The 17796-nt window shown below is 41.2% G+C and overlaps 2 protein-coding genes across 2 annotated transcripts; one reads left to right on the forward strand and one right to left on the reverse strand.

Moving 5' to 3' along the window:
• The first annotated feature begins 3848 nt into the window (after nucleotides 1-3848).
• On the forward strand, nucleotides 3849-5095 carry LOC122049486. The gene is made up of 2 exons (XM_042610861.1): nucleotides 3849-4282; nucleotides 4341-5095. Exons 1-2 carry the CDS (start codon nucleotides 3860-3862, stop codon nucleotides 4731-4733), a joined length of 816 nt encoding a protein of 271 aa, XP_042466795.1. The 5' UTR covers nucleotides 3849-3859; the 3' UTR covers nucleotides 4734-5095.
• A 4857-nt stretch (nucleotides 5096-9952) lies between these two features.
• LOC122048622 (protein TRACHEARY ELEMENT DIFFERENTIATION-RELATED 7A-like) lies at nucleotides 9953-10639 on the reverse strand. The gene has a single exon (XM_042610168.1). It carries the CDS (start codon nucleotides 10637-10639, stop codon nucleotides 9953-9955), a length of 687 nt encoding a protein of 228 aa, XP_042466102.1.
• Nucleotides 10640-17796: the final 7157 nt, after the last annotated feature.

The raw sequence follows: 17796 nt of genomic DNA on the forward strand, positions 1-17796 counted from the left end.
CGTCAGTGCTAGGCCAGGGAAGGGGTCCCTAGCGTTGGCCCTATGACGCTCAAGTCAGTCACTGAAATGTGGAGAAAAGTGGAACAACAATAGCAACAGTAGAACTCAAGAATAATGATGTGCGTAGATTATATACCTTTGTTTAGCATGTTTTGACGCACATTCACATATTTTGTACATGCTCTGTCTACGTATTTTCGTACTTCCAGCTTTCCTTTTATCATATTTACTCTTTTTGTTAAGAGATCTGTTTTTGTGCATTTTCTGTGTACAGGGGTTGAAATTGGTGAAGGATTCATGTTCGGGGCCAAATCTGCAAGTGAAGCTAGAGAGGAAGGCGGCATCCCTTAACCTCACACGACCCTGCCATGGGGGGTTGCCCAGGCCGTATGGAAATCCTTGGTCGTGTGGCTGTAGCAGAGGAGGAAGTTTCCATGGCCGTGTGAACCTCACACGGTCGTGCTAAGATGTGAAGCCAGAAAGACCATGGTCGTGTACACTACACGGCCATGTAAGCCATCCAGAGCTGAAGCCTTACACGACCGTGTAAATCTACAAGGCCGTGCGAGGTTTCCAGAGACCAAGAAGACCCTGGTCGTGTGCACCACACGGTCGTGCGAGGTTTCCAGAGGTAGAGGCAGTGCAGGCCGTATAGATCTACACGGCCATGCAAGAGAAGCAGAAGCAGTGTGTGTCACGGCCGTGTATCACACACGGTCGTGTAAGGTAGGCAGAGAAGGGAGTGACCTTGGCCGTGTGAACCTCACACGACCGTGCCTCTGGGCTGTGTGGCGCCCAAACCTCACCTCTATATAAAGCCTCCTTCAAGATTTGAAAGGGGATCTTCTCCCTTTTGGGGGGAATTGAAGATTTGGGCGTTCCTCCACTTTCTTGGGAGGATTTCCAGCGATCTAAGGGTGGATCTTCAACGTTTCGACTCCGGGGAGCGAGGATTGGATCCGAAGATGGTTCTTCATCGTAGATAAACTTTTCTTCCCTTTCTTTCTTGGATTTAGGGATCAAGATGTTTGTCTTTTCCTATTCTTTTGGATTCTTTCCTTGTTCCATGGATTAGATCTCTTATTCTAGGATGGAGGGAGTATTTGTAATGGAGATTTGATGTAAACTCTTGTGGATTTGCCTAAATTCCTATTTATATGATTTTGCCCTGTTTGTATTTATTCTTTCTTATGTGGATTGTTGTGATTAGGGCCTAATTACCATGCTTGATTGAATGTTTGAATATCTAGTGGGTCTTGTATGGATTGTATCTCGTTCGATTATCCGAGGGGCGTTCGTGACAGGAATATGCCTGTGTAAGGACGTTTGAGGTAGGATCTTGAGAGTGAAATTAAGTATTTCAAGAGGGTAGGATAGATAGTTTGTGTTCACATATTATATCTTGATGTGGTTGAGCAGTGATGAATTCTTTATTGATTATCTGAGGGACGCACGTGACAGGCAAGCTCATGTAAGGACAACATAGGTTCATTCCTAATTGATCACATTTAGATATATTTCAATCCTAGGCCAGTTGTCTATTGCAAGAGAGAACCGGCAACCTTCTACAAATGATAGACAATTAAGGAATACGATTTGGTAGATTATTACATTGAATAACATTACAAAGAAACCAAAACTCCTAGGGTGCGTTTGGTTCGGGGTTATTCTTGATAACCTTGGTTATCCATTCAAGGTTATCAATAAAAACCTTGTTTGGTTTAGGTATTCGATGATTCCCGAATAATGTTCCATGCCCGACACGTCATCAAAAGGGTCATGCAGCCCGGAATCGGAAAACCTCAGAAAACTAAGGTTTTTCTTGATTCCGGGGTTAACGAATTTTTTTTACCAAAAATACCCTCCGATAAGAAAAAACATGGAAAAAAGAGAAAAAATGTAAAAAAATATTAAAAATGTAAAAAAAAAATGTTTAAAAAAGTTTAAAATTTTAACATTTTTAAAAATAAATAATTTTAAAAAAATATAAATTTTAAAAATAAAATTTAAATTTAAAAAATAAAAAATTTAAATTTAAAAAAATTTAAAAAATAATAATAATTTAAAAAAATATATAAATTTTAAAAATAAAAAATTTAAATTTTAAAAAATTTAAAAATTAAAAAAAAAAATTAAAAATTTTAAAAATTTTAAAAAATTATAAAAATTTAAGAATAAAAAAATTTTAAAATTTTAAAAATTAAAAAATTTTAAAAATTAAATAAATAAATAAAATTTTAAATTTTAAAAATGTAAAAAATAAAAAAAATATAAATATAAATAATATAAAAAATATAAAAATATTAAAAAAATAAAAAAACACATAAAAAAGTAAAAAATATACAAGAAAAAGAAAAGTAAAAAAAACATTAAAAAATAAATAATAATAATAATAATAATAATATGTATAATTGATTTTGTAACTGAGGGTAATACGGTAAAATATTAAACTAAGGTATTCATTAAAACCTTCAAACAAACAAGTTTTTGTTGCATTACCTAGGTTTAACCAAACAACATTTGGTTATGTTTTATTCCTCATAACCTTGGTTATGTGATTACCTGGTAATCACATAACCAAGGTTATACATGATAACTTCAACCAAACGCACCCCTAGAGTATACCCTTATCATTGCACTTATTCTTGTTTCTTATTCTTTCATTTCTTCGTTTATATTTCATAGTTTTACTTTACACTTGTCAACCCATTAATTGGTTGTTTAGCTAACTCACGTTGAGACATCTTTAGTACTTATTCCAGTCCCTGTGGATTCGATATCTTTTATTATTACTTACGACATATCCGTACACTTGCGGATAGTCAACAAATAACACGTACCTCCGCAAGTGATGGACCCTCCTTTATATAGAGCTCTTGTGGGCAGTGTGCACGCTTCTCGAGGCATGGACACACTCTCCTAGGTGTCCCATGAAAAGGTCTTCTCAGGAAAGTACATCTGATACCATATCTTAACAGGACATGCATATCCCTAATGCAATAGCAGAAGATTCTGTCATACGATCCGTCTGTCGACCATATCTCATCAGCGGCACTATTTTCCAAAAGGATGTCGAGAGATACTATAGTGGTCTCGTTGTTGGGTCGCTCGACTGGGACTCTGCTCCGTCCGCCATGTCCCACTGCTTGGCCAAGCAGGGTAGCTACTCGGGCAAAAACCATTCGCTCTAACAACTTTAGGTTGCTCTTCCGTGCAGTAGCTATATAGTAACCTGTTTTTTTTCCGTTTGGACAAACTATCCGATCTCCATCGGTTCCTTGATAGTATGACTTGAGCGTCTACTTATCATATCTCCCAAGTCGGAAGGGTTGTCCGCTCGGACATATCTTCCACTGGTTGGGTCCTGACTATCCCAATCGGCCACTGTAATTATCCTCCGTTCGGTCATTTGATGCTTGAGCGTTGATTATCTTATTTTTGATCTCTATAGTGACAGTTAACCTGTGTTAGGTAGAGCTACTTCCGTCGTCGCATCAGATAGATTTGATGGGTAAAAAAATTATTAATTTAATTTTAATAAATTGTCAGTTATGATAGCTGGGTTGATAATTTATTTATTATTATTTTTTGGCAATTTCTAATTATGGAGAGCGTTCTGCGGCGTGAGCTTGCCACGTGCAGAAGCGTGGCAGCCTTCTCATTCGCGCAATTTAGAGCCAGTGCTTGAGTCCACACCCAAACCACACAACTCGTCCACTCAAAAATTGCCAATTCAGCTCTAATTCTACTGACTCACCATAACGATGGGTCAAATGTTTTATATTTTACAGCGGATCCGCCATTGAAGCACCCTTTTCTCCCTCCAGTCCGATTCCCGCCAAGGCAAGCAAGCAATGCCATGCGTGAAGGAATAAACAATGGACGCCTGACGAGTGACGGCGTCATGGAATTCCGGTGGTCATCGCCAATAAAGGGGAGAGAAGTAGTGAGCCTGACGAGAATCGCATTCCGATGGTCGATCATTGATAGTGTAGAAATGACGTCTTTGCTCTGTCGCATTAATATTTCACCAATGCACAGTTGTGCATGGCTGCCGCGGCGACGCAAATCTTCCCCCGATCCACTGCCGGAGATGTTGTTTGCCAGGTGGGCACAATTGTCTAGCTTTACCTCTTGCGTCACGCCAGAGTCATCTTTTACCCCCATAGAAAGGGCGATGGAGGCCGTTTACGATAAAATGAAAGAGGAAGAGGAGCCTTGGAGCAGAGTCGTTGTCACCCCCGAGAAGCTGGAGAAGTGGATGAGAGACTCCATTGGAGAGGTACATAAGAATTTCATGTTTTTCCCTCGTCAAGAATCTAAATTTGATCCTGACGCAGATCGTGCGGAACATCAGTGAAGGGCCTTTTCTCATGCACGTGTTCTCCGACGGCGGCCTGAGGCTGGAGAGGGAAGCGGCGGCGTCGGAGAGGTGGAAGCGGATCAGGAAGAGGTGGGACGAGGAGCGCCGCGTGCCGGATGCAGTCGTTCTGATGAAGGAGCTTCCGGGGGAAGAAGAGGAGGTGGAGGCGGTGGTGCGGAGGACGAAGAGGACGTGGGGGCTGGTGGTGCAGGGGAGGGGGATGGATGGTGCCATCTGCTACATCCTGGACACCACCCGCGTGCAGTCGTCGGTGGGATTCTGCACGCACTTCTGCCTCGTGCGGGCGCAAAGCTCCGGCGAGGCCGCCGACGTGCAGCTCACCAACGCATGGTTGCAGGGAAGGCAGTAAATTCTCATATTGTTGAAGCACTTACTCCTTGCGGGCCAATAATTTAATTTCTTCGGCTCAACTTTCGCCTTTTATTTACTGTTAATATTTTGGGAAATTGTATATATATATCTTGAATCTAATGAGACATAATTTAGTGAATGTTTGGTGCATATTCAGGTTTATTGTTTGCCGACGAAAACGAGCTAGTTGTTTCATTACTGCAATTTTGGTTTGTGTCTCCGACAAGAACATTTTCCGGTGGATGTAAGAGAACAACGATGAGTGCTTAGCCATTCCTTGAAACTCGTTTGTTCGATGTATCATAATTATTTATTGTATCTTATTTTTTTCATTTCAAAAATACTTTTATTCTAATACTATTATAAACTTTAATTTAGTTAGTTCAAAACTATTACTCATTTCAAAATTAATTGATGGGCTGAATAACAGCTTAAAAAAAATTATTACATTAATGCAGTTAACACTAACGATCTAATTCAGGATTTGATAAATGACAAAGTAGGTTAAATTAGTTTCATTGTGATCTAACACTTTGACCAAGTGTGCAGGAGAAGTCCAGCTAGGTTGACGGGCCTACCGGATAGCTGGCACGAAGTCCAGACGGGTCGAAAGGATGACCGGATGTCTGGCACGAAGTCTAGACGGGTCGAATTGAAGGGCTAACTGGACGTCTGGTAGGTAAGTTAAGGTAAGTCACTGGAGGGGAGTGACTATGAGGACGAGTTCCTGGGAAGGGAATTTAGGCGTCGATCCAACTTGGAACCATTTCGAAACTCTAAGTTGAGATCTTGACTAGATTCGGATCTCGGTGAGATAGAATCTAATTAATACTTCTTTTTTATTATAAATTGTGCTAACACTTTGTTTTGCAGGATATATAATTTGCATTTGTGTTTCGGACTAACGTTTTCTTACAGGGAGTTGAAGCTGCTGGAAAACAGAGGTCCAAGCGCCCAGAAGGGATCCGGGCACCTGGAATGGAAAAGTTATCCTCATTGCCGCTTCGCAACATGGAGCTTTATGATTGGCTATACGCAACACTCCGGGCGCCCGAAAGGGATCCAAGCGCCCGGAGCCTCCTATAAAAGGAGGGTGAGCCCTGGAGCAAAGAACAACTCACAACAAGATCTTCCAACGCTTGCTCTGCTGTGTTGTCCTCCTGCGACGCTGCGAAGTGACTCTGACAACGTGCTGCCTTTTATTTCTTTACTATTGTCGGTATTTTTTTTAAAAAAAGTTCTTGTACCTTAAATTTGTAATCAAATTTTCGAACTGCTAATGGATTGTCCAACGAAAGCACTCGACGAGTGCGGGCCTTGTAGTAGGAGTCAACGAAGGCTCCGAACCAAGTAAAAAATTACTTGTGTTAGCGTTGTGTTTTTATTTTTCCGCTGCGTACTCGATTTTCTACAAATTTCTAAATCGCTATTCACCCTCCTCTAGCGAATTACTCGATCCAACAAGTGGTATCAGAGCAGGTACCGCTCTGATTTGGTGCAACCACCAATCAGACAGGGGGTAAAATTCTAATTTATTTTTTTTGGTTTTCAGTTTTACGTTATAAATTCAAACTGGTATCATTACCTTTTTGAAAAAAATTTCGTAGTAATTAAGCTGAATTGGTGCAACACCAATTCAATTTTTCTTTAATTTTATTTCGCACAACTAATTCAAGACCAAGTCTTGGGATTCCTCGTTTCTTTATTTATTTGTGTTCAGGATAAAAATGTCTCAAGTCGAAGGCTTCAGCACAGTACACCCCCCATATTCAACGGCGACGACTTCCCCTACTGGAAGAAGCGAATGGAGATATACTTGAAGACCGACTTCGACCAGTGATTCAGCGTCACCAGAGGATACAAGGTGTCGGTCGACAAGTCCGGAAATCCACTAGACCCGGAACAGTGGACTCTGGACATGAGAAAGAAATCCTCGACAGACTACAAAGCTCTCAACACGCTGCAATGCGGACTGACAAAGGAAGAGTTGAACCGAGTGGGATTGTACGAAAATGCGAAAGAATTATGGGACAAGTTGATAGAACTACACAAAGGAACAAGCGACGCCAAGGTAACTAAGTGTGGCCTTCTATTAAATAAACTATTTAATATTAAAATGCAGGACGGAGAAATAGCGAGTCAACTTCATGCGAGGATCAAAGACATCCTCAATGGACTCCACGCGATAGTCCACCAAATGGAAAATCGAGACTTAATAAGGTATGCTTTAAATTCTTTTTCGTGAAACACATTGTGGGCATCTATAGTGGATGCCTACAAAATTTCAAAAAATCTATCTAAATTGAAACAAGACGAACTATTCTGCGAACTTGAAATACACGAGCAGACTAACGCCGGAACCGAGAAAGGTATTGTCTTGTTTGCAGGTTCCTCTAAGGAAAGGAAGAAGACCAAGCCTGGCCCTGAAGATGAGTCCGACCAAGATTCTGAAAATGAAGAGTACCTGGTGAACCTGGTAAGGAAGATGTTCACCAGGAGGAAGAAGAGCTTCAGCAAAAAGGACCTGCAGAAGATCAACTCCCCATCTGAACCAAGGAACGTGACTTGTTTCGGGTGCAACAAGAAGGATCACTACAAGAACGAGTGCCCGAGATTGAAGAGCGACAAAACAAAGACAAACAAAAAAAAGCTCTCAAAGCAACATGGGATGACTCGTCTTCAGAAGAATCGGAGGCCGAAGATCAGAAGCACCAGAGTCACCTCACGTTGATGGCCCGCGAAGAAGAATCAGAGGACGAATCGGAAGACGGGTCCGAATCCGAATCAAGCCACGAGTCCGTACTCATTTCCGAAGGTTCCGAAGAGGTATATCTTAATTTGAATAAGAAATTTTTTAAAAATATTTCTTGTTTAAATAAAAAAATAACTGCAATAGAAAATGAAAGCTTGTCATTTGCTAATAGTTTAGTTACCTTGTCATTTGCCTTGGATCTCTTGACTTTCTATTTGGTCTATTTACTCTTCTAAAGAGGTTCTCCCTTTTTGTCTATAAAAGCTTTAAATTCTTCCATTAGAGTAAATTATTGCTCTATATCCATCATCAAGAAATTCTCTATTCTTAACTTCCAAAGATCAAAGCCTCCTAATATGAAGGGTGGAGGTTTCCGAATGCCATATCCGAACCCATCTTGAGAATCCATTTTGAATTTGAGCTTCTTTGATGATAAGTCCTTGACTTGTTAAAATTTAGGGCTCTTCTTCCTTCTCCTGCTCTTTACTCCTGCTGGTAATGAGTCCGTTGAAAAGTGATCTCGTTCTGATACCACTTATTAGGACATGTATGAGATAGAGGGTGATGAATATCTCACTTTGCTTCTTTGAACTTAAATGACAGCGGAAAACTCGAAGCAAAACTCTCAATTGCTAGCACCTTCGATTTTACTTGATATTCATCTCCTTGAGGTGACTAATCCAAGAGCTCACTCCTCACTCACAGCTTCACTATGAAAACCTTCTTTCTCAAAGGCAGAGAAGCCTCATACAAACTCGAGCACAATAATACAACAAAAAATGAAAGTAAATACAATGAATTCAAACAACTTTATATGAATCTTACTTTGAGCACTTTCTTGTTACTTGGAAATGCCTCTTGATTGGATGGAAACACAATAACACTTCGCTTCAAACTTATCAAGAAGTGGCTTGTCGAAAATATAGTGAAAGCCCCTTTTCTACAGTTTCTCTCGAGCTAAGAAGTGTCTCCCAATCGATTGGTCTTACCCCAATCAATTTATCACATCAGGTCAATTGTTCAAAATTTACAGAACGACTCTTTTTTCGCATATTCAATGGATTGAACCAATCGATTCAGAAGCTTTTTGTTCTCACAAAAAGTACTCCAATCGATTAACCAAATTGATTGAACCATGTGGAATCAATTGCCCCTATCAATTCTAGCACCTTCTGTGTCGTCACAAGAAATAGACTAATCAATTCGTCTTAAGGCAATTGATTCTGGGACATATTATGCTCCCGAATAAGGTCTTTAATCGATTACACCAATCGATTAGTTTGGGTCAATCGATTTTTCTAAATCCATTGCCCAACCCTAAGCTCTGATTCGAGTTTAGAGTTCCTTTAGCCAATACTAAATTCAATCGTGATTCATTGGGACTTCCCATTGCCTAGCATCTGGTCAATCTTGACTTGTTAGAGCTTCTTCACCAAGTGTCCAGTCCTCCTTGACCCACTTGGACTTTCATATGCTAACTTCCTGTTAAACTTCCAATCACCAAATGTCATGTCAACTTTTGACCCACTTGGGCTTTTCCTTGCCAACCTTCCCGTTAAACTTCTAATAACCAAGTGTTTGATTAACCTTTGATCTACTTGGACTTTTCCTTGACAACCTTCCCTTACCTAACCTTCAGTTAGGACTAGTCACTCGGTAGACTTCTCACCCTTGCCTAACCTCTAGTTAAGATTTTCCTTGCCTAACCTCCAATTAAGACTAGTCGCTTGGTAAACTTATCACCTTTGCCTAACCTCAGTTAAGATTAGTCACTCGATAAACTTCTCGCATGTCTAATCTCCCTTTAGGACTTTCCGTTGTCTAACCTCTAGTTAGGACTTTCCGTTGCCTAACCTACAGTTAGGACTTTCTCTTGTCTAACCTCAGTTAAGACTTTTTGTTGTCTAACCTTCAATTAGGACTTTTTCAATCAAATATTCAATCCTCTCTTAACCTACTTGACTTCTCTCTTATATATTATCAAAACATCGAAACTCAAATACAAATCAATCTAAGTTTAATCAACTTGGTCTTATCTGGATGATTAATAGAAAATTATCATGGAGTTGGATTGATTATTTCTGAATTAATCGATTTAAAAAGTTGTATATCTAGATTAAAAAGAATTATCAACTTGGTCTTATCTGGATGATTAATAGAAAATTATCATGGAGTTATATTGATTATTTCTGAATTAATTCGATTTAAAAAGTTGTATATCTAGATTAAAAAAAATTAATGTGCAAGGGTTATACAAGTATTTTTTTTTAATTAATGAATACTGATACTCCCTTAGAAATTCAAGATGAATAATATTATTTTTCTTCCCAAGTGAATACAATAAATTCTCGAACAATATAAACACAATTATTCATATGAAATTCCAAACACGCAATTATATAAGTTATTAAAGAATCAACCAATCCCACACCGTTTTCAGGTAGGCGCACCATCGACCTTTTCTGTTAACCAGCCGGGCCGGGGCGACTGGTTCCGGCAGTGGAGCCCGCAGTCGGGTCCACGGAGCCACCGAGCCAAGCTTTAGCAACCGCGGTCGCCTCCCCCTTCTTCAACCTCTCGCGGACTACGACGTCCTCGTCGACGATGACAGCCGCCAGATGCTGCCCATGCGGCCCCGGAACCACCGTCTCATGCACGTGCACGTGATCCTCCAACTCCACCAACGCTTCTCTCGCCCTCATCTTCTGCTTCTTCTTCTTCAGGAAACAGAGTATGGCGGCCGCAAGGAACGCGAGGAAGAAGAGGCCGCCGAGGGAGACGACCACCACGATGACGACGCTGTTGCTTGGGCTCGGCGGAGGCGGAGCAAGTGGTGCAACTGGGGTGGGTGGCGGGCGGATAGGCGTCGGTGGCAGTTTAGGAGGTGGCGGTGGTGGCTGCCTCGACGGTGGGGGTGGTGGGGCTACAGCTGCAGGTGACGGCGGAGGGGGGCTTCGGCGAGGTGGAGGAGGTGGTGGGGTTACAATTGGCGCGGGAGGCGGGGGTCTCCGACGTGGTGGCGGAGGTGGTGGGGTCACAATCGGAGGGGGAGGCGGGGGACTCCGACTTGGTGGCGGAGGTGGTGGGGTTACAATTGGAGGCGGAGCACAAAATGGATTTAAAGGGCGACATGGGACGGGCCGGAAGGCCATCGATAAGTTTGAAAGGCTTGTAATTTGTAATAGTGTGGAATGAAGGAGCTAGGGATGAGGAGGAAGGAGGGGTTGAGTGGGTATTTGTAGTAGTGCAGGGAAAGGGAAAACCGAAAACAGAAAGAGGAGGTGATCAATCGATCGAAGCGTAATTAATGTTGGCGTTGGATAATGCTAAGTTATGACGCACCTAATCATAACTTGGCTCCCATGCCAAGGCTTTCTTTGTATTTGGAACTTGCTTCCAATCAATGTGTTGCTTAATTATGAATTGTATGTTGTTTTTTATATGATTAATTTATGATAGATTTGTTTATATACGATCATTGGAGAAGGAACTATATCAAATAAGATTGGGAAGTCCGATCAATTTTATTATAATATGGTAGGAAAAAAAGTTATATTCATCTCAAATGTCTCTCATAATCTGTCTCTAAATTATGTGAAAGGAAGTAAATCTGTCTCACAGTCCATCCCAAAATTATGTGAGGAAAGATAAATAACGAGATCAATTTATAGTCGATCGTTAAGTGACTAAAAGATAGGAGGAATTTTTTTATTCAAAGATATGCACTTGTCAAAAATTGACTCCTTATCCTATTATAATAAATCTATTCAACTGGACACCACGAGAACGAAACTTTTCAATCTTAGCACGCGTCATATCACTATGATCTATACAATGTTTATTCTATTTTTAGTAATTTTCTTTTCTCCTTGTTTGATAGAGCAAACTTAAAGCAATTTGTTTACTTAGCTATTAATCACCTTGAAAAAAATCCTTAATTCAATAAAGTGTTGGATCGAGACACGCACGAGCGGGGGGAGGTGAATCATGTGATTTTAAAAACTTCTCTTTTTCTTTTTAAAACTAAGTATGAATGCAACGGAATAACGAGAATACAAGAAAAAGAAAAATATACGTTCGGTTTTACTTGGTTCGGAACCTTCGACGACTCCTACTCCAAGACCCGGGTCCCACAAACCTATCATGGATAATCAACTAATAACCTCTTCTGAAATCACTAGAAAAGAGGATCGAATACAATAAAAATCAGGACAAGTGTAATACGCTACACTTTCATTTTCTGCAAAAATTAAGTACATAATTTACTTTCGTTAACCAACACTTAATAGATGATCAGATCAGATTCAGTGTTAGTCAACTTCTTAGCGGCAGTCAAGCGTAGTAGTGTCATAGCAGTGCAGCAGTGCAAAGCTAGAATAGTTGGAACGTCAAATGAACGCATAAAACTTTATAGAAGAGTTGTTGTAAAAGCCTTAATCGAATGCCTCTTTTATAAGGGATGGAAGGTGCCTTCAACACCACTACTGAAGGCGCCTTCAATCATAAAGCCTATCCCTTAAAAATCAGATCTTATCGTCGTCGAGGTCTTCTGCGTTATCCGACTAAAGACGTCTTTCAAGCTCCGAAAGGCGCCTTTCGTGGCCTGGAAGGCGTCTCGGGTACTGTTCACCCAAGACAACTTGTGCTCCTTTTGCCCTACAAGTTCATGTTAGCCCAAAACAAATAATAACCTGTAAAATAAAATTAGCACAATAAAAATAGTATTAATTAATAATTAGATCCTATCACCTGGAGACCAAGATCTAATTGTTGGTGCAACCTTAGGTCAAGGTTGACCTGGTTGACCTGACTTGAGTTGACCTGACTCGAGTTGTATTTTGATGTTTGACTTAAGGAGATTGTTGGTGCAACCTTAGGTCAAGGTTGACCTAGTTGAGTTGTATGTTGATGTTTGACACTCGTGAGAGAGTTCTATTCTTGATGTTTGACAAGAATAGGTGTTTGGGAGATTGTAGGTGCAACCTTAGGTCAAGGTTGACCTGGTTGACCTGATTCGGGAAAAGTCCAAGCAGGGAGCTTGGCACGCGAAAAGTCCAAGTATGGAGACTTGGCACTAGAAAAGTCCAAGCAGGGAGCTTGGCACGCGAAAAGTCCAAGTATGGAGACTTGGCACTGGAAAAGTCCAAGTATGGAGACTTGGCATGGAAAAGTCCTAACTGGGATGTTAGGCAGTGTGGAAAGTCCTGGTGAGTGAAGCCAGACAGTCGGGAAATCCTGGTGAGTGAATCCAGGTGAAAATCCTAGTGAGTGAAGCTAGGTGAAGGTGAAAGTCCTGGTGAGTGAAGCCAGGCATTCGGGAAAATCCTAGTGAGTGAAGCTAGGTGAATGAGAAAGTCCTAACTGGGATGTTAGGCAGTTGGAAAGTCCTGGTGAGTGAAGCCAGGCAGTTGTGGAAATCCTGGTGAGTGAAGCCAGGTGAAAACCCTAGTGAGTGAAGCTAGGTGAAAGTCCTGGTGAGTGAAGGCAAGGGAAAATCCGGATGGATCAAGGGTGATCGGACATCGGTGATGGGAAGTCCAAGTAGGTCATAGGAGTGACCGGATACTTGGTACGGAGAGAAAAAGTCTAAGTGGGTCAAAGGATTGACCGGACACTTAGCGGGAGTCCTAGCAGGTCAAGGGAGTGACCGGATGGTAGGCGCAATGTACCAACAGTCAAGATTGACCGGATCTGGTTTGGACTTGGTTTGGGCGAAAACCATGTCTTTGGATCGATCCGTGATCGATCCGGTGATCTGAAATATTCGATCGGTGCGGTGACCGATCGGTAACACATCGATAGCATATCGTGTGTTAACTGATCGATCGGTGACCGATCGAGTCGATCGAAGCGAGCAGCGAGGCGCAGAGGGCTGATCGGTGCGGGGACCGATCGGCCTGATCGGTCCCGAACCGATCAGAGGTTCCTGATCGGTCCATGGACCGATCGACAGAAACAAAGGAGGAGGGAATGGATCGGTCCGTGGACCGATCCATATGGAGCCTGATCGGTCCACCGATCAGGAAACGGCTAGATTTCTTCTGTGTTTCTTCGTTTTCTTCGCAGGTTATAAAAGGAGGGCTGCTGCTGCGAGTCTGCTACTTCTGCTTCTTCTTCCTTCCTGTTCCGAAGTGCTGTTGTGCTTGAGCTTTGTTGAGCTCCTCTTTGTCGAAGCTTCGCGTGAGCTTCATTCCACGACTGGATCAGCTGCTGCTGAGTTGCTTGTTGCATCTGTCCGTGAAGTTGATACTTCATCCGGGACCCCAGTCGACGAGAAGGCAAGCTACTGTGTTTACATTCCTGTTGTATTTTGTTCTTGCTATTCTCTTGTACTCTTAGCTTGCTGTTGCAAGTGATTGTGGCGAGGTTTCTCCACCCACAAGGAGTTTGATTTAGCCGGTTTTCCGGGGACTCATCCACCGACGGATTGATAGGCTTCGTCCACCTTACGGACACGCCGAGGAGTAGGAGTTTCATCTCCGAACCTCGTTACATCCTGCGTGAGGTTTGATTTCTCCTTTTCTTTCTGTTGTTAGTTTTCCGCTAACCCTAGTTTGTAGAAAGAAACGCGAGTAATTGGGGTCGGCTATTCACACCCCCCTCTCTAGCCGTACGAAGAGATCCCAACAAGTGGTATCAGAGCGAGGTCGCTCTTCATCGGATCAACACCCGTGGGAGCAAAGCTAGAGAATGGATCTCTATGGAGAAGATGTCACCATTCCACCCTTCTACGAATGCGGTGACTTCGCGTATTGGAAGGTAAGGATGAAGTACTTTCTTATGACTAACATAATGAATTGGTTTTGTGTACAAGAAGGTTTTATTCCTCCGGTGGATAAGGAAGGAAAACCACTTGAGAAGAAGGAGTGGACAAGGGAACAAATTCACAAATCCGAAATCAACGAAGAGGTAACGAGAATAATTGAATTTTCATTGCCTACTAACATCTTGTGTAAGATAGGTTACAACAATGCCAAGGAATTATGGGATAACTTGGCCAAGTACCATGAGGAGAGCTCCACTTCAAGCCATGAAGAGGAGCCTAGTGAGCTAAGTAGCTCACATCATGGAGGGAGCGAATTGGGAGTTGAGGGCTACTCAACATCCAAGGAAGAAGAGGAGGAGAGTTCTTCTTCAAGTTCGGAGCAAGAAGAAGAAGCTTCTACCTCCGAAAGGGATGAAGAAGAGAGCTCGCATCCACCCTCAACCCTAGGTAACTCAAGCAATTTAAGTTCAATTAAATTACACATTATGTGCTTTGAGTGTAGGGAACATGGACATTACAAGAGTAAGTGTCCGAAGAGGGTAAGAAAGACTCCACCGGCAAAGGTCAAGGAAGCCGGAGTCCCGAAACGCAAGGGCAAGGAGCACATCGTGTGCTTCCAATGCAAGCAAAGGGGACACTATAGGAGCCATTGTCCGAGGGGGAGGCAACCTCACAAGGGCAAGAGACCGGGCACATCGATAGGGGGAGCTAAGGCAAACCCTAAGGTAACCTCTAAGGTTCATTATTGCAATTCTAATAAAACTCATGCTAGTAGTTTTGTTGCAATTGTTAATAATGATAAGCATGTTAACTTTAGGAACCAATACATGTGCTTAGGAGCTAAACATGTTAGTCTAGGTAAGGATAACACTAGAAATACCAACCCTAGGATTGACGCTTCTAAAGTTAAGGAAAACCTATGTAGAAATCCCAAGAAGACTAGACACATGCCTAGGAATATCTCAAGAGAAAATGATAAATTAACACTTGAGGTATTAGAAAGGGAAAATCAAGTCTTGAGGTCAAGACTTGATAATTTAGAAAAGGCTCTTAAAAACATGGAGAAGTCATCTCTAGGGTTTAAGAGTCAAAAACCCAAGTCCAAGGACAAGGAAGGTTTGGGTCACAAACCTAAGTCCCAAGTGGTCAAGCCCACTTATCATAGTGTTCCATTCGATTATGGAACAAAACCTAGGGCTAGGAAGACCACCACCAAGGTCACAAGGGGAGTCACCCCTAGAGTTGATCTTGACGAGTCCCAAATGACCAAGGCTTCAAAGCCTAAGAGGGTCATTAGGAGGGTTGCTAGGGAAGTCATCCCTAGTGAATATTTAGTGAACCCAATGAGCTCACATAGATATTGGGTTCCTAGGAGCATCTTCTCTATCCCATAGATGGGTTAGAGAGTGTCAACTCCAATTAGAAGGGTAGTTAACCCAACTTTGAGGAAATTGACACTCAAGGAGCATTTTCAAGGTTTTGATAACCTTTGAAAATGAAAAAGAATTATTATTTACTCCTTGAAGAGTAAATTGTGCCATATTTGAAAAATATCGATTTTAATCTTATTTGGCACAATTTAAGAAAACCTAGAGATATACCATAATTGGGATTTTGGTTTTCTCTTAGGGATATATGGGCAATCTAGGGTTAGATTTTAAGTTAGCTAAGGCTAAGGATACTTAGATAGGGAATTTAGGTATTTTATTTGTGCTAACTTGCCATGATTGGTTGCCATATGCCATGTCATGACATCATATTTAGTTTATTATCATTTGAAATGTCATGATAATGCTTAGGCTAGTTTATATGTCATGCTTTATTTAAGTTTTCAAACTTTATGCCATGACATCATGACATTGGCACATGTTTTTACTTATGATATCATTATATGCCATGTCATCATCTCTTGCATTATAATCAATGAAATTGATTTAAGGACAAACATATAATTTGATATTGAGATCAAATTGGTGTTTAGAAAATGCATGAGAACTTAGCCTAAGTTGACCTTAATCCATATCTCACATCAAATTGACTTGAATGTGGTTTGATACACCTTAGATGTGTGTGAGATATTAGGATCATGAGTTAGGATCAAGGTGCATTGTCCTTGTACCTAGATGACCCTAATTCAAGAAATTAAGGATCATAGGGAAAGCTTGTGTACAAGTCATGTACATCTAGCCCTAAGATTATGGTCCTAAATTCAAATGGTTTTAAAAGTATTTTAAAATTGATTTGAAAAACCTTGATGAAGCTTTCCTAGTGATAGCATTCATCATTGAACATTGTGATACAAAGTTGAGTTAAACTTGAACGATTTCAAAGTTTTTGAACTTTGTATCAAGATTGAAAAATGGAAGTTATTTTCATAGAAAACTATTTTTCCATGATAGTATATGTTATGAGGAATGTATCCTCAAAATTTCATAATTTTGAATTTTCTGGAATTTTCTAGGAGTTTCTGAATTTCGGGAGGAAATTCAGAAATTCTGTATCAGTCTGATGGACCGATCAGAAATCTGATCGGTGCGTGAACCGATCCGGTGAAGCATGGATCGGTGCACCGATCGATAAGAAGAACCGAGAGCTTGGTGCGATCGGTGAAGGCTGATCGATGCGGGGACCGATCCATGGTTCGATCGGTGGGGGACCGATCGAGCGTCTTTCGATTTTTCAGCTGTTGTCTGAAATTTCAGTTATGGAAATGGTGTTTTTGGATTTCTAAAGGTTTGGAACTCACAAAGACAGTGTTGGTGCAATGGTCAAGGGGGAGTTGACCTTTAGGGGGAGTTTTACCTAATTGTCAAGGGGGAGTTGACTTTTAGGGGGAGTTTTTACTCCTTAAGACTTTTGAGGATTAGTGATATGGGATTATCACTAAGTTGATTGTTGAGTTTAGTATCAAGGGGGAAATTAAGAGTTTCAATGAAAGGTATGGGACTTTCATTAGGAAGAAACTCTTGACCTTGATACCCTCCTTTTTCGTTTTGATGTATGTCAAAAAGGGGAGAGTGTTCATTGGAGAATTATTGGAGAAACCCAAGTTAGGTTATCGGGTTAACCTAAGCTAGGGTATGCATGTCAAGGAATGTTCGAGGAAGAACATTGGAATTCTTTTTGATGTGTGTCAAAAAGGGGGAGAATTATTGGAGAACCCAAGTTAGGTTATCGGGTTAACCCAAGGGGAGAATGTCCAGAGAATGTTCAAGGAAAGAACATTGGACATTGGAAGATGGTTGGAAAACCTAAGTTAGGTTATCGGGTTAACCTAACTTGATTATGGGTTTTGTCAAACATCAAAAAGGGGGAGATTGTTGGTACAACCTTAGGTCAAGGTTGACCTGGTTGACCTGACTCGAGTTGACCTGACTCGAGTTGTATTTTGATGTTTGACTTAAGGAGATTGTTGGTGCAACCTTAGGTCAAGGTTGACCTAGTTGAGTTGTATGTTGATGTTTGACACTCGTGAGAGAGTTCTATTCTTGATGTTTGACAAGAATAGGTGTTTGGGAGATTGTAGGTGCAACCTTAGGTCAA

The sequence above is a fragment of the Zingiber officinale genome, chromosome 2B (assembly GCF_018446385.1).
Source record: "Zingiber officinale cultivar Zhangliang chromosome 2B, Zo_v1.1, whole genome shotgun sequence".
Taxonomy (NCBI): domain Eukaryota; kingdom Viridiplantae; phylum Streptophyta; class Magnoliopsida; order Zingiberales; family Zingiberaceae; genus Zingiber; species Zingiber officinale.